The 24,644-nt window shown below is 32.2% G+C and overlaps 1 protein-coding gene across 1 annotated transcript in view; it reads right to left on the bottom strand.

The window, feature by feature from the left end:
- Positions 1-936: 936 nt before the first annotated feature.
- The window catches only part of LOC133325479 (protein couch potato), a gene marked incomplete at its 5' end in the record, with an annotated part of 187,618 nt that continues 163,910 nt past the window's right edge, over positions 937-24,644 (bottom strand). Inside the window, 9 exon segments of the mRNA XM_061534223.1 lie at positions 937-1,098; positions 8,701-9,599; positions 9,843-9,880; positions 10,938-11,272; positions 11,347-11,546; positions 13,878-14,022; positions 15,786-15,848; positions 16,108-16,161; positions 17,130-17,207. Of these exon segments, the coding sequence (XP_061390207.1) occupies positions 1,072-1,098; positions 8,701-9,599; positions 9,843-9,880; positions 10,938-11,272; positions 11,347-11,546; positions 13,878-14,022; positions 15,786-15,848; positions 16,108-16,161; positions 17,130-17,207 (1,839 nt within the window).

The following is a 24,644-nucleotide window of genomic DNA, read 5'->3' as shown; positions in this document are numbered from 1 at the left end:
TTTTTTAAAGCAATCAACCCATTTTGTGATCTAGCCTTTAGCCATTTTTTTCTTTCTTTATGTCCAGCTAGATCCTTTGGCTATTAGCTAATATGCCGACTATATGGTTCGGTTCAAAAATACCAATAGATATTTTTTTTATCCATCTATTGCTATATACGATTTTTCTTTGTCTATTATCTATATGTATGTTTGTATGTATATATAAATATTTGTTTCTATGATTACAAAAACAAAAACACAACATAAATATAATAATTATTAATGGTATTATATATATAGTACATCTACAACTAGACAATACACCTACACATTTATTATTGATGTATGCATACATATATGTACGTATGTATGTATATATCGTTCATTCTCCGCTCTGGTATTTCATATTTGCGCGCCATATTTATCTATTCGTTTAGAAAACAAATTTAGTTATCCTGTAGAGGGGAGTAGGAGTGGTATATGTATATGTTTGCTTGTTTTGGTTTTGTTTCTCTTTGCTTGTGTTGTTTTACCTAACCATTGCTCTTTAATTTTTGTTTTTGTTTTTTTTAGAATTTACCAAATAAAAATTGCTTTGCCACGTACTATGCCGCTATATGGGTAGCTGTGGGCAACACATACGAGTACAGGCCCGTTGCCGAGCCGGGTGGTGCCCCCGCAATAAGGGTTGTCGGTATGTGATGGGTGGCAGCTATCGTTGCCGCATTATTCACATAATGATGTTGATTGGCAGCGGCCGTGGGTGGTGGTGGTGGCGGCGCTTGGTGTTGATGTTGTGGCGGCGGCTGAGACTGTTGCTGTTGTTGCATGGCTTGGGCCACATATTGCTGATAGTGTTGCTGTTGCTGTAAATGTTGCTGCAGTTGTTGTTGCGCCTGCTGCTGTTGTTGTTGGGAATGTTGGGAACCGTTGACTACAGCTGCCGTGGCCGCCGCTGTTGTTGTAATGGGTCAAGTTGGTGTTGTCATTAGAAATTGCTGATGCTGTTGATGATGGTGTTGTGGATGTTGCTGTTGTTGTTGCTGTTGATGTGGCTGCATTTCACGTTCGAGTTTTTTACTAAGTAAATCATGCCTTGATTCCATACCCGCTCCTCTGTAAAAGGTGTTACAAGAAAAAAACAAATATTTGGTTATTAATATAATTGTCTTGAAAAATATTTTCAAAATTTTAAATTTAAAAAAATTATAGGAAAATACAAAAATTATAATAAAAAGCTTATATTTGGAACAAATAAGTGATAATAAATATTGTGCTTAGAAAATAAATTAAAACTAAAGGGGACACACTTGGTTGTCTATCCGGTTTCTATATACAGAATGGAAATTTTCAAAATTATAAAATAACAAAGCTTATATAAAAATATAAATAAAGGCAACACACTCAAGCAATTTATTCAGGCGTTAATATAACATTAATATTTAGGGGACTGTAAAACTGTATTTAGGGGACTGTAAAACTGTATTTTGATTTTTTTGTCATTCCAGAGGCCGCAATTATGGTTCAAACATGGCGAATGTTTACATGGAGAAGGGAATCGGGTCAAAGAATAAGCATGCCTGTTTTGATAAAGATCGGTCAATATTTAGCGAGTCAAATCGATCCTGACTTTTGTGTGAAAAATGACAACATTTTTATATTCTATGGCGTATATATTTACCCCCGAAGGACATAGACCCGAGAAGTCGATGGCCCAAATATCGCGAATATTTACATGGAGAAGGGATTCGGGCCAAAGAAAAAGCATGCCTGTTTTGATAAAGATCGGTCAATATTTAGCGAGTCAAATGGATCCTGACTTTTGTGTGAAAAATGACAAAATTTGTATTCTATGGCGTATATATTTACCCTCGAAGGACATAGGCCCAAACATAGCGAATGTTTACATGGAGAAGGGAATCGGGCCAAAGAATAAGCATGCCTGTTTTCATAAAGATCGGTCAAAATTTAGCGAGTGAAATCGATCCTGACTTTTGTGTGAAAAATGACAAAATTTGTGTTCTATGGCGTATATATTTACCCCTGAAGGACATAGACCCTAGAAGTCGATGGCCCAAACATCGTGAATGTTTACATGGAGAAGGGAATCGGGCCAAAGAATAAGCATACCTGTTTTGATATAGATCGGTCAATATTTAGCGTGTCAAATGGATCCTGACTTTTGTGTGAAAAATTACAAAATTTTTATTCTATGGCGTATATATTTACCCCCAAAGGACATAACCCGAGAAGTCGATGGCCCAAACATCGCGAATGTTTACATGGAGAAGGAAATCGGGCCAAAGAATAGGCATTCCAGTTTTGATAAAGGTAGGTAAATATTTAGCGGGTCAAATGGATCCTGACTTTTGTGTGAAAAATTACAAAATTTCTATTCTATGGCATATATATTAACCCCTGAAGGACATAGACCCGAGAAGTCGATGCCCCAAACATTGCGAATGTTTACATGGAAAACAAAAAAGCGAAGCGGGCCAAAGAATAAGCATGCCTGTTTTGATAAAGATCGGTCAATAATTAGCGGGTCAAATGGATCCTGACTATTGTGTGAAAAATGACAAAATTTTTATATTCTATGGCGTATATATTTACCCCTGAAGAACATAGACCCGAGAAGTTGATAGTATATCCAAGAGGAGTGGTTAACCTTTAAATTGCTACCAATTATATTGTTGTGTGTACTCGGATGTGTGAGTTACACTTACATATTTACAGGTGCTTACGTATTCCGTATTCAGAGGGCGGAAATATAGCGCTGATCGCTTTGAAATTTTCCATGAGGATTCAGGTATGGCCAAGGACCATGCCTATAATTTTTGCTGATGATCAGTTAACAATATTGGAATGAACTGGACTGAAAACATAATATTTTGTGTGTGTGTTTCGAGTCGTGGCCTATAGCACAATTGAAAGCCGAACATCACAAAACAATTCACCGTGAAGGGAATCTGGACAAGTAATTAGACGAGCTGTACTGAATATTAGTAAAATTTGTTGGCCTGAGAGGGTGCAAATATCGCAAAATATTGCCCAAGCTCAGAATATACATACAAAGTTAGACTTTTGTGGAAGTTGGGTAGGGTATCATATGGTCGGCCCTGTCCGACCATCGATATTTATTTAATCGATATTTATTTAGCTGAATACAATTTTCGTTAGCTGAATGATCTTTTTCCTGCAAACTTTTAATGAAGAAAAGTAACTGGTATCAATTTACCCTCAGCTGAATATAGCTCTGATATATATATATATATATATATATATATATATCAACATAATAAAAATTTAACAATTTTCTAAATTGTTTAAAATTTATTTTAAAACCAACAAGTAACCACTGGTGTTTGTTTCCATTCCACCATCAAACCCATGTAGTTTCACAAACAAATTGCGGAACATTATGGTGTTTTATATGTAGAAGTTCGGTTCTTAACTTTGCAATGTGATTACCAAGTTAGTTTATGGACAGAAACATTTGTTTGCAACACTTTTTCTAACGTCTGGCGATTGAAAAAAAAAACGTATTTTTTCCTCAAGTAGTTTTAGTAGTTTTTACTAAACAGTTAGCAGTAAAAAAACTACCACCACCTAAACATTTAGGAGGAATAAGGAAGATAAAAAAGTTTATTGTAAAAGCTGCCACAACAGATGTCTAAACAACATAATGCATTTTTTATAAGGCAGGTTGGTGTGAGAGCAAATTTCTTTATATACACGATTATCCTGTAGTGGTTCTTAGTTTTTGTTTTGCGCCATCAGGATAGTGAGCATCGATGTTAAAACTAAATTTATGTTGCTACATGTTGTGGTTGTTTCACTTCAGTTTCAGTTTTTAGGTGTCTCGTAAAATATTTGAAGGTTTGAGGTGTGTGTGTGTTTTTTTGATGTCTATTTGGAAATGGTTTCCAAGATATCTCGAAGGTTAGAAGGGGAATAAAAGGGATTTATCCCAATTTATATGTGGGATGATGGAATAAAATGTTAAACCATTATTTTTCATATTATGTGATATTGGAAAATATCAAGGTAAAATCTAGAAATACATGTTGAGGGTTATTTATATGGAGGAGATCATGTAGATGTATTGGTTTGAAGTGTTGCAACCAATACAGAGAAAAAATTTTTAAATAAAAAAATCATTTTTTGTATTAAATTTTAAGGGTTCGTTTTCATAGAAAACTTTAGTTTATAGTTCGAAAAATATCCATTAATTTTCTAAGAAAGGTATAATCAACTATGCATGTATATCCTATCAGGGAATAAACTACAACGTAACGTATCCTTTAATAACACATGTTATAGTTTTCTTTCAAATTTAATGTAACAGCAGCAAATAAAGTTGGACAGTCATTACTTCCCTATCCCACACCTTCATTACTCCACAATCACAAGTGGATGTGTGTGTCTGTGTGTGCACTCATCACAACACAACCCATTGTGCGTGTGACACGCATCCAAATTGTACATTTTATTTACAACATCGTTTCGTGTTCATTCATTCAGCTCGTGCCAACATGAATTTTCTTTTATATTTCGTTGCAAATGGACGGGGTAAGGGGTAAAATAAGTACCATCCATGCCTTGTCACTGCTCCCTCCATTAGAATAAAATATAGGGTAGCATGGCAATAATAACAATGGAAATAAACCAAACCGAACAATAATACAAAATACCAAACAACAGAACAAAACAACACTGGTGTTGTGTTTGTTCCCCCACATACACACACACCTTCACACATAGAAACGAAACGAAAAAAAAACCCGAAAACATGTAGTCACGACAAATTGTTGCAAAATTACTTCGAGTACAACAAAGGGTGAAAAGAGCAAACAAAAACAAGTTTTGTTGTTGTCGATGGTGGGTGGGGAATAATTTTCATTCATTACATGTTATATTCGGGTGTAACGAAATTAAGAAAACACCCATTTAAAAGATATGTGTATAATATACAAATAATACAAAATTGTATAGAGGGAACCCTAATATTTTCAATTTAATGCAATACGGACATTTGTAGTTGATACCACAGGGGACTATAATTGAAAAAAAAAAACACTTAACATTAAATTTTTATAAAAAGGTAAAATATGACCCAAAGGGAATTATAAACTGCAACAACTATTATTAAGAACCCCATTGTTACGGGAATGCAGTTTTTTCCAGAAAGTTTTTGTTTTACAATTTTCAATAACAATTTATATTCAGCTAAATTGTTGAGCTTGTAATGTTTTTGTAATTGTTTTTGTTGTTGGTTATAAAAACGTGAGAGGATTATATTTGTATTGGTATTATTATATATTTGTATTATTATTTAATATTTAATAAATCTATATTTGTATTGGTGTTAAGAGAAGATTTAATTTTTAATAAAATATAAACAAAAAAAAAAAAAAAATAAATAAATGGTTGTTTGAAAAAAAAAATAATAATAATAGAATAAAACCAGGGAGCAGAGCAATATAGTCGGACAGGGCCGACCATATGATACCCTACACCATTTCCACGAAAATCTAACTTTCTGTGGTACTACATTTTGAGCTAGGACAATATTTCGCGATATTTGCAACCTCTTCATCGACTAGAGGCCATCAAATATTACTAATACTCAGTACAGTTCTTCTAATTACTTGTCCAGATTCCCTTCACCGTGGGTTGTGTTGTGATGACCGGCTTAAAATTGTGGCCTATAGATCGAATAAAAAAAACAACAACAAACAAACAAAAAACAGTGAGCGGGCCATACGACCATACGATACCCACATAACTCTATCTTTCTGCGGATTTTTATTCCGAGGTCAACATCACCTCTTCCTTACACTGATATATTTTCCAAATATTACCAATATTCAGTACAGCCCTTCTAATTACTTGTCCATATTCCCTTCACCATGGGTTGTGTTCTGATGTAAGACTGAAGCAAAAAAAAAAAAAAAAAAAAATCCGTCCCCTTTATCCCCAAATTATTATCTGATCATAACCGAAAAATATGGGCATTGTTCTTGACCATAACTGGAACTGACCACCCTACAGTGTGGTAATCGGCTACTAAATAATATTTGAATTCGTAAGCACATGCAAATATTTAAGTGTAACTCCCACATCCGAGTACATACGACAATATAATTTGGATCAATTTAAAGGGGTAAATAAAATACGCTATAGTATACAAATTTCGTCATTTTTCTCACAAATGTCAGGGTCCATTTGACTCGCTAAATATTGACAGATCTTTATCAAAACAGGTATGCTTATTCTTTGGCCCAATCCCCATCTCCATGTAAAAATTCGAGATGTTTGGGCCATAATTGCGGCCTCTGGAGTGACCAGAAAAACCGACAAAATTAAGTATTTGGTCTTCATTGGACCGAACCCATCGTGTATCGTGTTTACAAATTATAATGGACAGACGGACGGACGGACACACACACATGTCTAGATCGACTCAGCTAGTCGAGATATGACAATGGGTATACTTAAAGGTGGGCCTAGGACCAATATTTCGCGGCGTTACAAACTCTTGGGGCTGCACAAAGCTGTAATACCCTGACAACATAGTTGTGTAGGGTATACAAATTGCTGATGTCAATAAAAATCTCAATTCAGCTGAGAGGGGTATTGTATTCAGCAAGTAAAACATTCAGCAATGATAAAATACTAACCAGTATTTGCCTAAAGGCATAATACCCGTTACAACAGTGTGGTAAGGGTACAAAAATCGGACGAGAGAATGAAACTATAGCTACATATAAATCTGAACCGATTTCAACAAAATTCGGATCATAAATGCGACATTATTAACAAAAATACATGGACGGACTCAGAAAGTGATTCTATGCATATTCTCAAAAGGAACCATGGGTCTATCCCGATTCTTTTTGTCTGTTACAAACACATGCACAAAGACATAATACACTGTACCACAGTGTGGTGAAGGGTATAAAAAGGAGGATTTATGGGGACTACCCCTTAAAGGGGGCGAATATTATTAATTTTTGGGAAGGAGGTTTGTTGCCATAGACGACTACAAAAAACCAAATTACAAAAAAGAATTTGGTTCAAGAATCCGAAAATTGGGGTGTACCCTTATATGGGGGCTACCCGAAAAAATTGACCTATATTTATAATTTATAGTAGAGACATTTGCTACATAATAAGAACTCGACGTACTAAATTACAGTCAATTCGGTCGAAAAATACGATCAGAACCCCCAAAATACCAAAAATTTGGGGGTACCGTTATATGGGGTCTACCAGATAAAGTAGACCTATATTTATAATTTTAGTGGAGTAATTTGGTACCCAATATGAACCCAATATACAAAATTTCAGAGAATTCAGTTATATAAGGGACCCAAGAACCCGAAAATACCGAAAATTGAGGGTACCCTTATATGGGGCCTATCCGAAAAATTGAACCTTTATTTATAATTTTTGGTAGGGAGACTTGCTACCCAATAAGAACTCAAAGTACCAAATTTCAGCGAATTCAGTTAAAAAACGCGCTCAAGAACTTCAAAATACCGAAAATTTGGGGGTACCCTTATATGGGAGCTATGCCTAAACGTGGACCGATTTTCTCCAATTTCAATAGGGTTCGTCCTTTGGCCAATTAAGTGACCTGTGCCAAATTTCATCCAAATCAGATTATAAATGCGACCTATACTTCGTTAACAAAAATACATGGACGGACCGGCGGACAGACGAACATGCCTAAATCGACTCAGAAAGTGATTCTATGCATATTCTCAAAAAGAATGGGTCTATCTCGATTATTTTTATATGTTACAAACATATGCACAAAGACATAATACCCTGTACCACAGTGTGGTGAAGGGTATACAAATGTATTCAGCAATCGAAAAATATTATTCAGCTAAAGAATATATGTAGATTCCGCTGGGAAAATATTAAATATTTTAATACTAGTAACAAATAAGGGAGACATTTATTCAGCAATTAGAAAATAATATTCAGCTGACTGAATATGATATTCAGTATGCAAAAAAACCATAATATAACCATAATATATATATATACCTATATATATATATATGGCAATGAGAATAATTATATTTTAAATAAGAAAATATATTCAGCTATAGTATTCAGCAAAGAAAGTATGAACAAAGTTGTATAAATATTGACATTCCTTATATATATATATATATATATAACAAAGTAGAAAATATTATTTTTAATAATAATATAATAAATAAAAAGTGATATTTTTTGGAGTAGAGAAAATATATTTTTTAAATAAAAATTAATTTATAGTTATAGGTTTTTTTTTGATTATTCTAATAAAATGTTTTTTTTAAAGAAATTAAAAAAATATATTTTTCTACCATTTTTTTGCCTAACAATATTTTTTTGCATAAAAACCACATGTATTTAAATAAAAATAATTTTTATAAAAATATATTTTTTAAATATTACAAAAATATTTCTTTAAAAATGAACATGCTAAATAAAATGTATTTTTTTTTTTGCTAAAAAAATAACACACATTACGAAATATATTTTTTTTTTTAAATAATATTTTTTTTCTAGCCAACAACAACAAAAATCGCAAACGCAACAAAAAATTATTAGATTATTGCTTAGGTAAAGGGGGGGAGCGGGGTGTTGAATAAAGAGATTAAAGAAAAGCCCCCAAGTTAATATTTAGGGGGAGTACAAAGAAACAATACATACGTCTCTAAAGAGATGATTTTGGTGCGGTATTGGATGAAGTTGGTGCTGTAGTGAATTGACAACGACAGTTGTTGGCTGTGGTTGCAATGGTGTTGGTGGTGGTTGTGGTATTGGTGGTAGTAGTGGTGCTGGTGGTTGTGCACTTGAACGATTACTATTAACAATGGTATTAGTTGCAATACTATTATTATTGATGTTGTTGCAGTTGTTGTTGCTGTTGCAGTTGTTAGCCGGATGATGGTGGGGGTGGAGTTGATTATTAAACTGCATTGTTATGGCCGTGGCAACATTATGCTGTGGAAACTGTTGCTGTGCCTGCTGCTGCTGTTGGTTGCCACAATTTATATAGTGTGGTGTTGCCATGGCCTGACCTGTGGCCGCACTAACAGGTGGTGGTGGTGGCGGCAACATAATCTGATGTGTTGCTGGGCCAGCTGTTGCAAAACCAGCCGGATTGCCATAACCATTCAAAATTACCAACTGTGGACCGGGGGCACCGGCAGATGGTGTTAGCATTGCCGAGCCTTGGGGATTTATTAGAGTCATGGTAGGTGGTGCTTGTGGTGGTGGTGGTGGGGCCGAAGCATTCATGCTGCTGATATTATTTAAAATTTTGTTGGCCTGACTGACATTTACATTGTGTTGGTGGTGTTGCTGATGTTGTCCACTGGAGCTGGAGCCAGAGCCGCCACCATCATTAATCATTTTGCTTTTGGCAAATTCAATGCGTATGGAACCACGGTCCGATGAGAGCAAATATTTACCCTGCAACTGTTGCATGGCCGTGGCAGCACTGGCGGCATCTTTGAATTCGATAAATGCCACCGGATGATTTGCATTGCCGGACAACGATGACGACGACTGGGAGGACAGTGATGATGACGAGGGTGAGGCCATTGTCGATATACCACCATTATGAAAATATTGTTGTTGTGCGGCTACTGAATTTGTGCTACAACTTGTTGCTCCGGACGAAGTTATCGGGGCATTATTTGTATCGTTGCCACTGCCATTGTTGTTGTTGTGGTTGGCTGCTGCTGTTGTTGTATTATTATAATTGGTATTGGTGATAGAAGTAGTAGTAGTAGAAGAAGTGGTGATGGTGTTGGAAGTGGTAGTAGAAGTGGTGATATTGTGCGTACCTTTTGTGTGCATTCGTAGGCGACAAAAGCCAGGCATACTGTGCAAATATTTTTTGTTTAATTTTAATTTTTTTTGGTTTAGTGGTAGTGGTAATTATATTTATAATTATGAGTAATTTTACAGATATTGTTTTTTGTTGTTGTTGTGAGTTTTTTTTTAAGAGAATAACATAAACAAATATTAAAATTAAAGAAATTAGTTGGTATTTTGCTTTAAAACTTATAATAAATAATAATAACAAAATTATAGAAAAAAAATAATATATTACTAAGAACTTGGCAGTTGGAATTTAAAAGAAATAAAAATAATAATTATTTTTCAATTCAGCTAAGAAAATATTTGCTGAATTACAGTTTTTCGTTATTTTTATAGCATTTTCAAAAAATAAACTTCGAAATTTATTTAGTATTTTTGCAGTTTAGCTAACAACATTTGAAATTTATTAATTATTTTCGTTTGGAAATTAGAATTTTTATTAAAAAATTAAAAATCTATATATTTATTTTTCAATTCAGCTAAGAAAACTTTAGCTGCATTGCAAATTTTCACCTTTTTATAATATTTTCATAAAATAAACTTCACATAATGTTAGCTGAATACACTTTAATCCAGCTGAATATGTGCGTTTTAAAAGAAAACACTTTTAAAATCGCCTCAAATGACATAATTGATAAATAAATTCAAACTCAGCTCAGCTGAATACGCCAATTTTGATTAACATAAATTTTTAAACATTTAAAATTACAAGAGAACTTATAATTTATATATTCAGCTCAGCTGAATAGTATAATTTGAGCCCAAAAACATTTCGAGATATTCAAAATTACATGGAAAAATAAATTATATAAAAAATATATATATTTTTTTTAATTTCAACTGTCATGTTCTTAGAATTGGAATGTAGATTTTTGTGAAACGTGTATGTGTCTTGGTTACGGGTGTTTTCGTTTTTAAACAACAATAAGTGCTATTTGTAATCATTTAACAGTTTTTTTAAATATGTGTGAGTATGTGTTTCTGGTAAATAACATGTGTCTTAAATCGAAATTTACAATTAAATTATAAATATTAAAAATACATATTTATTGACTTACCTAGAGAAAACTTCTTTCAGTTCATGCTCGGACACAAACTGGCCCAAATTGGCTACAAACAATGTCGAACATGGTGCATTGGCAGCCAAAGGTGGATTATTCGGATGCGTTGCATTATTTGTAGAACCAACTGGGCTCGCTAGAGCGGGACTTGATAAAAAAGGATGATGTGCGTGTGGTCCACCCGAGGGTGGGGCGCCACCTGATGGCCCGGTAGCTGCGGCCCCAGGTGCCAAACCGGCAGCAGCTGCTGCAGCGGCGGCAGCAGCCGACATATGCATAGATGGATGTATAGCTTGGGTTGTTTGATGATGTTGCGGCATGGTCATTTGAGTCTGTCACGAAAAATATATGTTGTAATTAATATTTATTTCAATTTTTCTTTTCAAAATATGTTTTAACTACTCACTTGATGCATTGGCTGTTCCATAACTTTATCTGTATTTAGTCAAAGATAAGAGCGTACTGGCACTTGTGGATGCAGTGCCGGATGTACTAAAGTGGCATGTTGCAATGCCGCAGCTCCTGGCAATTCAGCGGCTGCCGCCGAATAGGCTAACGGATGATGCCATAGCTCGGGTCCGCCCGGAAAGAAGGGACCGCCCAAATCTACATGTTGATTATGAGAGAGAAAATAATTGTCTTTTGTTAAAAAACAATCGAACGATCGAAAACGAGAAGAAGGGGGAAAAACAAATATATATAGTTGCCATAAATTATTATCTTTTTTTGTTTCTCATAACAATAATTATAAATATTAAAAAAAAATTTAAAGAAATTAGTTTATTTTTTTTGTTAAGAATTATTTATTTATTTTTTTGGATATTTGTTGAGTTGTGTTAGTAGTATTTTTTGAAAATACAAAGTTGTTATTGAAGTTTTTATTAGGGACAAAATTAAAATATAAAAAAAATAATAATTTTGTTTTGGGGGAAAATCGTTTAAAAATAGAATATATAGTCGCATTAAATACGATTTAAAAATTCCATATTTTGTTAGAAAAATCCAGCCCACAATGATTGTTATGAATTATTTCAAGTTTCTTGGTTAAGACTTTTCTTGTAGTTGCAATTATGTTTCACAGATTCAATGGGAAAATAAAAATATTCCTCTCTCTTTTATTTACATACAAAGAGTATTGAAAGTTTGTTGCATAAGTCTTTTTCTGAAAAAAGTAACCCAGGAGAGAGAGAGAGAGAGACAGAGGGGGGATAGAGAGCGTGAGAAAAAATCTACTATCAACATTTTATATTTGCTGCTTAAGATTGTCATTGCATCTCTCATCATATTATCAGAAAAAAATATTCAAGTTTGTTGCTTAAGTCTTTTGTTTTTTTTAATTAAAAGTGATATTCGTTTTTAAAACATAAAAGAGAGATTTCATTTTCTTTGATTTAAGGAGTCTTTGTGCTATCAAGTTTGTTGATTAAGTCTTTGTATGGAAATAAAATCCCCATGAGAGAGAAAAAGGTAGTACGCGAGAGAAAGAGTTAACTAGAATTCAAGTTTGTCGCCTAAGTCTTTTAATTTAGTTATAAGTGAACTCCGTTATCTCACAATATTATGAGAAAAATATTTCAAGTTTATTGCTTAAGTCTTTTGTTTTTAAAGTACAAGTGATCACCGTCATTAAAACGGAGAAGAGAGAATTTAAAATACCCTTCTCATTTTCTTTGATTTATGAAGACATGTTTGTTGCTTAAGTCTTTTGTATTTTAGTTATTCCGTTATTCAAAGGGAGACAGAGTTGGTCTCCCTCTCACCGATTGAGATTAACAACCATCTGCCCATATTAACATCAACGCATGGGAAGTTTGTTTCTTAAGTTTTTTTTCTTATTTTAGTCACAAGAACATTCCGTTATTCAAAGAGAGACATTACAGTTGTCATCTCTTTCTCTTTTCATTCAACACTCTGCTTAGACACACGTTTGTTTCTTAAGTCTTTGTTTTGATAATAACGCCTATATATTTATATATCTCGAGAGAGAAAGAGAGTGATAATATTTGTGGGAATTTACTTCTCTTTACGCTATAGTGTCTCAATGTGTGTTTGTGTTGTTGGTGGGTGTTTCATTTTGTGAGAGTTGTGTTATCTATGTGTTTGGTGTTGGACAAGTGTTGTTTCTTTTTCATACGTGTAACTGTGAGTTGTGTGAATTGATGCTTTGCTTTCTTGTTGTTATATATTTATTTTGTTCAATGAGGAATTGAAGAGAGGGGCGGGTATTTCTTTGTGAGTGAAAAGTGAGATATATATTTTTTCGTTAAAGAGAGAATAGAAAGATAATATATCCATGTTCAAATTTGATATCAAGTGCCTTACAATAATCAATGCTTGATTTTTTTTATTTTGTTCCAGTGAACTTTAATTAGAAGAATTATAATTTTCTTATTTGAATACAAAGAAAGGGGATTTGTTCTATTTTTTTTTTTTATTTGAAGGGATTTTTTGTGTGAACTGTGTATTTTTAATTTTTTTATATTATAGAAATATAATAATATATAAATTTCATTGTAGTGCTTTATTCGAAAGCTGTTTATTTTTTGGTTTTAATAAAAAATTTCTTATTATTTCATTACATAAATCAGTTGTTATATGAAAAAAAATACATCAAACAAATATTTTTTTTTTTGGAAAACCTATAAAAAGTGCGTTTGGTTTTTTGTCTTGCATTGAACTAATACTTCAAATAGCCAAATTTTATTCAATTTATAATAAATGAAGGACTTATTAATATTAAAATTATACTCAAGTCATTCATTTATTATTTTTTATACAAAGGAACCCAAAACAAAACTACAAAAAATTTAAAAAAAAAAAACAAAAACTAACTACAAAAAATATTAAACAAACAACAATAAAAACCAAAATCAAAAAAAATAAAACACAAAAAAAATAATTATTGTTGTTTTGTTTTTGTACTTAAAATTTACTTACGTCCAGTGAGTGGGTGCATCAATGCAGGATGTGAGGCTGTTGTCGCTGTATTGGGCTGTGGTTTGGGTTTGCTCACTTTCGTGTTACTCTTGGCGAATTCCAAGCGTATTGTTTGGGGCATATCGGGATCGAAGCGTACACCCTGCTGTAAATTTAATAATACAGCGGTTGGTATTTGTTTTTAAATAATTTTTTTTTGTTGTTGGTGGTTAAAAACAAAATTCAGTGTTAAATTGTAAGTTATTTTGTATCTCTTCAAATATTTAATTTTTTTTTGGAAATTATTTTTTTTCAAATTTAAAAAAAATATATATTTTTTTGAATTGAACTTTTTTTAAGAAAAAAATTGTTTTTATTTACTTTCAATGTCTTAACAATTCGCCAAAAATAATTTTCGTTTCGTTACTTTGATTTGATTTGCTATGGTGTAGATTTTTGGTGATTTGTTGGTTCTTAATTTTATTACTACATATATATTTGGCATTACAAAATACATTTCCATTGTCTCATTTCCGATTACATTCTGTGGTAGGTTGGGGTCTTGAGAAGAAATATTCCGATCTGAGGTGCAAAATTGCGGGGGTTTTATTTGGATTTTGTATATAACTTTGTGCTGCAATCGAATAGAAAAATGTTTCTAAGGGGGGGTTTGAAAATATTTCTTAAAAGTTCTTGGGAATTGAATATATTGGGTCTCCATAAGGCCTACTACTAATTTAATGCTTATAAAGTTTGTTTTAAAATAATGATTTAAAAATTTAATTTAAAAATTTATTTTTTTTATATAAAATTTTAATTTTATATAATATTACCTATTTTGATTTTAGAATCTTTCTTTAATGAAATGACATTTTTATTATTCTTTTTCTAATTTTCCTAATTTCAACCTTTTTCATTCATTCAAAAATTTTGTTTCCCAAATGAAAAATCAGTGCCAGCAGCACACATGTACAGCAATTTATTTATGCAAATAAATTTTATTTTATAAATAAAGAAAATTAATGATGACTGCTAGAGAAATTTAGAACAAGAAATGTTTGAAAAAAATAACAAAAAAAAAAAAAAAAAAAAAATTAGGAGAATTTTGAATCAAAACCTGAGGCTAGATGGTAAAGGAAATTAATCAATGTTGAAATATTGGGAACAGACACGACAGCATTTGTTTGAATTTAAAATTAAAAAAAAAATAATTCAGACCTCTAATGAAATGGACTTGATTGTGCAGGGACCCAATAGACCTTATGAAATACACCAACAATTCTTTTTGTGGGTATTCAAATAATTTCAAATTTAATTTATGGTGCAGTTTTATAAATGGCGTGTACAATAACTAGAGACAGAGAGAGCGAGAACAAGTCGAGAGGTGGTAGAGTAAGAAAAAAAACTATGAAAGGACAGAGCAAGCTACAGACGACCCCATAATAAGAAGATGATTTATACTCAAAGGCGATTTCTTTTTTTTTTTTTTTTGTCATCAATTTCATTGAACAAATAATGTGAATGTGGTGCAAGCTAAACTAAAAAAAAAATCCCACATAAAATAAATCAAGCAATTAATTTTAAGTTTATTTTATTTTTTTGAGTTGCTTTCTTCTGCTTTGGTTGGTGAAAAATAGTTTATTATTTCATGTCTTATACCACAGGCATTTTTTTCGTTTATATAGAATATATAATATATGTATATAGAAATGCCATTTCATTGCAAAAAATAGTAATGTGTGGTGCATATTTTTTTTCAAGCTATATTTCGATTTCTTTTAATCTGTTCTAAAGATTTTCATTGTTTTCTTTTTTGCAATTTTTTTCTAAAGTTATACAAAATAGTTTACAATTTTTGGTTGTTAGTTTTTTTTAAAGTATATTTTTTTTAATAATTATAACCATTTTAATTATTATTTTTTTTATTACCTGTAAATCTTGTTTGGCGGCCTCAGCGCCCGCACGTGTATGGAATGTAACAAAACCAACAGGCTGTGGTTGTGTTCAAATTCAGTTGCAACGTAGGGGGGACCATTTAGTGAGTGTATCGGTGTGTGTTTTATTTTTGGTGAAATATATAGAGAGTGGGTGTTTTGATTTTTTTTTTGTTTTTTGAGGGGGGAGAGAATAAAAAAAACGGTATACAAAATTCATTTAGCATAAGTGATGTGATATGTTTATTTCAAAAATTAATTAATATAATAATTTTAACATTGCATAAAAATTGTATTTATTTTTTTTTTAATCTTACCGATGCAGTCTTGCCATTTTTGCTGGTCACTTTCAATAGAGATCCTTCATAACCCTGCAAATTGTGGAAAAAAAAGCAAATTAATAACAATCAGTTCAATTTTGGACAAATATTTATGTGTGGTGCATACTTTTAGGCCCCCAATAATATCAGAAATCCAAATTCGGATCAGATCTTTAAATTTTACTTTAATTTTTTAATGTGGAGAAAAACATTTCATAACAAACTGTTCGATTTTTTGATATACAAGGAAATATATTTATGTGTGGTGCATACTTTTAGGCACCGAATAATATCAGTAATCCAAATTCGGATCAGATCTTTAAATTTTACTTTAATTTTTTAATGTGGAGAAAAACATTTAATAACAAACAGTTCGATTTCCTTGTATATCAAGGAAATATATTTATGTGTGGTGCATACTTTTAGGCACCCAATAATATCAGAATTCCAAATTCGGATCAGATCTTTAAATTTTAGTTTAATTTTTCATTATCAATAATAAGGGACTAAAAAAATTTAATATATAGGCAATACATTTTCAAGTAGTTTTAAAGATAGTTCAATGTGTGGTGCATACTTTTAGGCACCGAATAAAATCAGAAATCCAAATTCACCAGCTCTTTAAATTTTATTTTAATTTTTTATGTGGAGAAAAAAAAATAATAATAAACAATTCAATTCTGGATATATAAGGAAAGATATTTATGTGTGGTGCCTACTTTTAGGCACCGAAAAAATATATTATAAGGCTTGATATTCATTTTAAAGGTAATATCAGAATGTACCTATTAGTTAAAATTTATAAGAAACCAAAAATTATAAAATAAAAAAAATTATAAGGTCTAAATTCATCAGCTCTTTAAATTTAATTTTAATTTTTCATTATCAATAATAAGGGACAAAAAAATTTAATATATAGGCAATACATTTTTATGAAGTTTGAAAAAAAATTCAATGTGTGATGCATACTTTTAGGCGGCATTTTTGTTTTATTCTTCAATTTTATAATATCAACTTACCTCATAAGCTCTGAATAACAAATACAATTCACGTGGTTTTGCATCCATGGGCAGACCACTAACGAAAAGGGTTCGAACCTGGAAGAAAATAACAAAAAACAAATACACATTAGGAAAATTATATAAATACATAATATTTATATTCAAAAATTTGTCATATTTTAAATAAGTATATTTCTTGGATCTCCATCTCATTAACAGCTGATTATTACCAACCCGTATATTACAGGGTCTTTGTGAACACCTAATTAGCGTAGCCATCAACAGCAGCAAGCTCATGTGAACTCTTGGCAAATATTTATAAAAATATGTATATATATATATACATATATTATGTAAAATGCCAAAACAAAGAAGAATCATGTGTCTCTTGCATTACCACTTGAACGTTTGGGCCAAAGTTCATGTTCCCCGGGGGAAGGGTCGGGGCAGACATAAAGGTTAAAACGTGTGGTATGACAATGTTAGAACAAAGGCACAGAAACCCTAACCCAAGCAAGATAACATCTTGTCGTCTCATTTTCTCTGGGTTAACAAACCAGCAGCCAACCACCATCAACCCCAACCGAACGAAAGGTTTTTTTTTTCTTTTGTAAAAGTGAGGCAAAAGAACCACCCAATTTAATGAATGTATGAGTACCGAGAACATAAGAAAGGAGGACTCGAACCACTTAACCGACAAAGTATGGCAACAACGTGCAATAATATTCCACTACAAACACTAGCAGCATCATGTTAATGGTAATGAAGCCAAAAACTGTAAATGAGGTAAAGTGTAAAATGCCGGAATTGAGGTTGGTGTGGCTGTGCAGCAGAAGGGTTGCGTAAAATTTTTGGCGAGCAAAGTTAGAATTTAACCAAAAAGGGGAAAGATAACTAATTTGGAAATAGTTCTTTTTTTGGAATGGAATATAACATAAAACAAGTGGAAAAGCATTAAGTTCGGCCGGGCCGAACTTTGGATACCCTCCACCATAGATATAATGACAGGTACTTGACATAAAAATATAGGGAATATACCAAAAAGTGTACCTTTGCCGACAGTTCTTCAACCCGATTATAGTTCTAAATATTGGTCCTAGAACCCATGTTTCCTTGGACTAAATTTGTTTCCAAAAATTTTGATTTCATCCAAACTTTGCACATCTTATTACTTCTACCAAAATTAGTTCAAGTTCGAACATGGGGAATATCGGTCCACTCCTTCTGGTACCTCCTACACAGGGGCTAGGGCTAAATGCGGGTTACAGTTCATATATATGAATATATAGTTATATTATCGAATATATAGTTAATTATCGAATCTTATGTTCTAGTTTTTTTCGTATCTTCCGCAGATGAAATGATTACAACAGAGCCTTAGAACTAAACCGAAAAACGGAACAAATCATATAACTATTTTAATATAAAACCAGTAAGGAAAGTTCAAAAGTCGAACGAAAGTTCACCACTTTGGGTACATGCAAGACATGTTATATCCTTTATAGAACATATCCTATAGATAGAACAGGCATAGAATCTTTGAAGGACCATTGAGATGAAATCGGGCGAAATTAAATGTGCTATCGAGATAGATATTTGAACAAATTGAAAAAACCCAAACACATACCATTCTGAAATCAATGAAAAATTTCATGTCAAACGGACAGACATGGACCTAATTGAGTATCCGCTGCATACACCATTTGTTTTTTGTAATCACTATATTCAATTTAATATCCTCTGCCAAATTTCGTGTAACCACTATTTACATAAAATCGAATGAAAATATATATAAGTCCTATATCACAATCTGAACCGATTTCAACAAACTTTATCACGCATCATTTTTTTCTCAATAGCATTCGCTATGCAAAATTTTACTCAATAACACAAATATTGGGAGTTTGTTGTATCATTCACAAAAAATGGGACGAAACTATATATGGGAGGTATATATAAATCTGAACCGATTTCAACAAAACTCCGCATACATTAGTCTGTGCGAAATTTTGTGCCAATCGAACACATATTGGGAGTTTAGTGCATCATTCACATAAAATTGGACGAAACTATATATGGGCGCTACATCTCAATCTGAACTGATTTCAACAAAACTTCGCAGACACCAGTCTGGACCTAAATCAGTACTCTGTGCAAAATTTTGACCCAATCGGACAAATATTAGGAGTTTCACCAAAAATCGGACGAAATTATATATGGGAGCTATATCTAAATCTGATCCGATTTCAACAAAACTTCGCAAACGTCAGTCTGGACCTAATTCAGAACTTTGTGCAAAATTTTGTGCCAATCGGACAAATATTGGAATTTTGGTGCATCATTCCATAAAATCGGACGAAACTATATATGGGAGCTATATCGAAATTTGAACCGATTTTAATAAAACTTCGCAGACACCAGTCTGGACCTAAATCAGTACTCTGTGCAAAATTTTGATCCAATCGGACAAATATTAGGAGTTTTACCAAAAATCGGACGAAACTATATATGGGAGCTATATCTAAATCTGATCCGATTTTAACAAAACTTCGCAGACGTCAGTCTGGACCTAATTCAGAACTTTGTGCAAAATTTTGTGCCAATCGGACAAATATTGGAATTTTGGTGCATCATTCACATAAAATCGGACGAAACTATATATGGGAGCTATATCGAAATTTGAACCGATTTTAATAAAACTTCGCAGACACCAGTCTGGACCTAAATCAGTACTCTGTTCAAAATATTGTCCTAATCGGACAAATGTTAGGAGTTTCACCAAAAATCGGACGAAACTATATGTGGGAGCTATACCTAAATCTGATCCGATTGTAACAAAACTTCGCAGACATCAGTCTGGACCTAATTTAGAACTTTGTGCAAAATTTTGTGTCAATCGGAAAAATATTGGGATTTTGGTGCAACATTTACATAAAATCGGACAAAACTATATATGGGAGCTATATCTAAATCTTAACCGATTCCAACAAAACTTCGCACACATAATCATGGACCTGATTCAGGGCGCTGTGTTAAATTTTGTCCCGATCGGACAAATATTGGGGTTTTGGTGCAACATTTACATAAAATCGAATGAAACTATACATGGGAGATATATCTAAATCTGAACCGATATTTTTCAATTTCAATAGGGTTCGTCCTTGGGCCAAATTATTGGCATGTGCCAAATTTCATTCAAATCGGATGATAAATGCGACCTGTACTTTGTTCACAAAATACATGGACGGACAGACGGACATGCGTAACTTGACTCAGAAAGTGATTCTATTCATATTCTCAAAAGGAACGATGGGTCTATCTCGATTCCTTTTGCCTGTTACAAACACATGCACAAAGACATAATACCCTGTACCACAGTGTGGTGAAGGGTATAAAAAATATTTGTGTTTCATAAAAATATTTTTATAAAATAAAATTATTTTTTTAATCTCTCTCTCAGATTACTTTTTTCACTCCTTGTTCTCCCCTCGTAAATAACCAACCATTCCGCACCACCATCTCCTCCTATAAATCCTCCCTACCATCAGTTGGACTTCCTTTAATCCACTGGCATGTGTAAGTCGGCAAAAATACCTTCTCACACAAGGCAAACATGACAGATCCTTGATAACAGAGACAAAAAAAGTGGAAGGGAATTCATTAAGTATATGCGAATATTTTTTTTTTGTTGTAGTTTGTTTTTTTTATGGCGTGACATTTTACCGTTAGACACTGATGTAATAATTATCCCGTTTTTAGGGAAGAAAGTAGAGGAGGAGCAGAGGTTATTTTTGCTTCCTTTTTAAATATTTGTTTCTGCTCAGCTGTTTCTCCATGCCTGGTTTGACGGCCAAAACGTTTTTGTTTTATGAATATGCAATTACTACCGAGAACGAATGAACGCGAAATTAAAACGTGGCTTATCGCTGAATCTTTTGTTTGTTCGTGAATACTTTGCGTAAAAATGTCACATTTCTGCGTTTGGCGTTGTTTTCGTTGTCAGTTTTTGGACGATTTACCTATCAGTTCATTAATGTTTGTCACACCTCTGCCAGAAAAACGTTTTAAATGTCATAAAAATGGGTTTGAAAAAATATGTTTTTTTTTGTGGGAGGGAAATATTTTGTGATGAATCAACAATAAAGGTAGCATATTTTTGATATTTTTGAAATGTGGTGCATAGTTTTAGGCAATATCTAGAGATAAGGATTAATGTACTTTTAATGTCAATTTGTGATCTTAAAAATGTTAAGAGGTTTGAATTTCAAGGTAAATAAATTAAAACTAAAAATTAATATTAAAAGTGGTGCCTATTTTTAGGCTATTCGGGGCGATACTGATAGCCAAAATGTAGGACAAACGCCTGTCATGGCCAGAAATCTAAACAAAGCGAAGAATTAAAATCAAATTTACGAAAATGGGATCAGCTACCCTCACCATTTCCCTTGAAAATGGAAAATCTATATTTAAACCAATGATGATGACAACAAAAGTTCCCCATCCCTTTGCCCTCACACAAATCACCTGACAAAATTTACTACAGCAGTAAAGAAAAAAATTTCACGACAAAAGTGATGTCATGCCAATATTTACACACACGCACCACTTTATAACAACGTTTTCACACACACAAAATGGCTGAAATGAAATGTGCGTGTGTGAGTAAGGACGTTCGTGTTAAAGTGTATTTGTTTAAGGTGTCAATGCTTGTATGAGAGAGTGTACCATGAATATTTCTTTTCCCATATTTACAAAATGTCAAGTAAGGGAATTTTGTTGTTGTTGTTTTTGTTTTGAATATACGCGTATCTGCATTAAATTACCCTGTTTTAGCCGGATAAACAACAATGCACAGAAAATGACATTAATTAAAATTACGATGAGGATGATGATGATTTTAACCCCTGAATATTTTCTTTTTGAAGAGGTTTCTGTGTGTGTGTGTGTGTGGATATGTTGGTGGTCATGACATTTTTGTTGTTGCTGAACCCAAACCAAATTATTCATTTAAAACCCTGTTATTTAAATTTTAATAAAATGAAGTGAAAGGGCCAATTAAACGGGGATACATACATGTCAAGAACAGCTGACAATTTTTTTGGGGGGGACAATGTTTTTCGTAATTTGTATTGTTCTAATTTTAGGTTTTTTTTAATATAGAACATTTATTCAGAAGACTTCCAAGCCAAAAATGATTATATAACGCAATAGCATTTTTTGAAGTGCCTAAAAGCAGGCATCACTTTTTTAATAATATATAATATATTTATTTGCCTACATTTAGGCACCACTTCCTTTAAATATTCTGAGAATATATTTTCCGATTTATTATTCTATAGAAAAAGTTAAGGTTAAGGATTTCTTTTCTATAGAAAAAAATCTTCCTCATATGATGAGGATTTTTTTGCTGTAAAAACATCTTAAAAATCTCAATATTTTTTAAATTACGGTAAAAGTCTCGAGGATTCGTTTTATTGTAAAAAATCTTCTTCAGAGAACTGAGAATTTTTTTAGGATTTTTTTCTGTAAAAAAAATTATCCTCAAAGGCTGAGGATTTTTTTCTATAAACAAATCCTTAGACGCTGAGGATTTTTGTATGTAGAAAAAATCTTCAAAAAATTCAATATTTTCAATAGCAAACAATTTTCCTCTGGGGGCTAAGGATTTTTTTCTATGTGCTGAGGATTTTTTCCACCAAAAAAATCTTAAAAATCTCAGTATTTTTCCTACAGAACAAAAAATTTCATTACGGAGAAAGTCTTTTTACACAAAAAAATTCATCCTTGAAGGCTGAGAATTTTTATCTAAAGAAAAAAATCTTCTGCAGATGCTGAGGAAGTTTTTTTTTTTTTTTTGTAGAAAACATTTGTTCTTCTGATGTTGAGGATCTTTTTGTAGAAAAAGTTTCTTCAGTGAAATGAGTATTTTTTATAGAAACAAATTCTTCAGTGCGAAGGAAGTCCCAATGAAACGAGGATTTTTTCCCCATAGAAAAAAGACAAAAATCTTCTTCAGAAGATGAGGATTGTTTCTGTAGAAAATAATTTTCCTCAAAGGCTGAGGATTTGTTAGAGAATTTTAAAGAATTTGTTTCCTATAGAAAAAGTATTCTTCATTGGATTGAGGATATTTGTTCAATAATCATAAATCTTCCTGAGAGGAAGATAGAAAAAAATCATCCGCAAAGGCTAAGGAGTTTTTTCTAAAGAAAAAAATCTACTGCAGAATCTAAGGAAGTTTTTTTTTTATGCAGAAAAAAGTCTTCAAATGTTCAGTGCGGAGGAAATATCAATGAACCCAGAATTTTTTCCTATAAAAAAAGACGTCTTCAGTAAAGTGAGGAATTTTTTTCTATTATCCAAAATCTTCTTCAAATGAAGAGTTTTTTCTATAGAAAAATATCCTTAGAGATCTGAGTTTTGATGAACCCAGAACCCAGAATTTTTCATCAATGAACCAGAATGAACCCAAAATTTTTTCCTATAGACAAAAGACATCTTCAGTAAACTGAGGAATTTTTTCCTATAATACAAAATCTTCTTCAAATGATGAGTTTTTTCTATAGAAAAATATCATTCTCAAAGGTTGAGGAGTATTTTCTACAGAAAAAATCTTCCTTAAAGGCTGAGAATTTTTTTTCTATAGAAAAGAATCTTCCCTAAATCTGAAGAATTGTTTCTATAGAAAAAAAATCTTCCTCGAGGGCTGAGTAATTGTTTTCTACAGAAAAAAAATCATCAGTTTCTGTAGAAAAAAGTTTTCTATAGAAAAAAGTATTCTTCGATGAACAGGTGTTTTTTTATCTACTGAAAAAATTCATCAGTTTCAGTAGAAAAAGTCTTCCTCAGAGAATCTTCTTCAAATGCTGAGAATTTTTTTCTATAGAAAAGAATCTTCCCTAAAGTCTGAAGAATTTTTTTCTATAGAAAAAAATCTTTCTCAAAAGGCTGAGTATTTTTTCTACAGAAAAAAATCATCAGTTTCTGTAGAAACAGTCTTCTACAGAAATAGGTATTCTTCAGTGATTTTTTTTTTTGTTTTTGTACAGAAAAATTCATAATTTTCGGTAGAAAAAGTCTTCCTCAGAGAACTGGGTCTCAATAAACCTAGGAATTTGTTTCCTATAGGAATTTCCTATAGAAAAATATTCTTCATTGAGCTGAGGATTTTTTTTCTATTTGTTTCCTCAGCCATAGGATATTTTTTCATGTGCTGAGGAAAATTTTATTATAGAAAAGTATTTTTCCCTGGTCTACAGAATTTTTATATATACAAAAAATTCTTCCACTGTAACTGAGGATTTTTTTCTATAGAAAAAAGTCTTTCTCGGTTAACTGAGGATTTTTTTCTATAGAAGAAAATTATCGTCAGTAAGAGGAGGATTTTTTCTATAGAAAAAAGTCTTTCTCGGTTAACTGAGGATTTTTTTCTATAGAAGTAAATTGTCGTCAATAACTGTGAACCTTTTTTATATAGTAATTAAGGAATTGTTTTTATGGAATAGATTTTTTATAGAATAGAATTTTTTTATA

The sequence above is a fragment of the Musca vetustissima genome, unplaced genomic scaffold (genome assembly GCF_032173495.1).
Source record: "Musca vetustissima isolate MV318-11 ecotype Yass unplaced genomic scaffold, APGP_CSIRO_Mvet_v1 utg17722, whole genome shotgun sequence".
NCBI classification, from domain to species: Eukaryota; Metazoa; Arthropoda; class Insecta; order Diptera; family Muscidae; genus Musca; species Musca vetustissima.
This window is presented reverse-complemented; position numbering and strand designations above follow the sequence as displayed.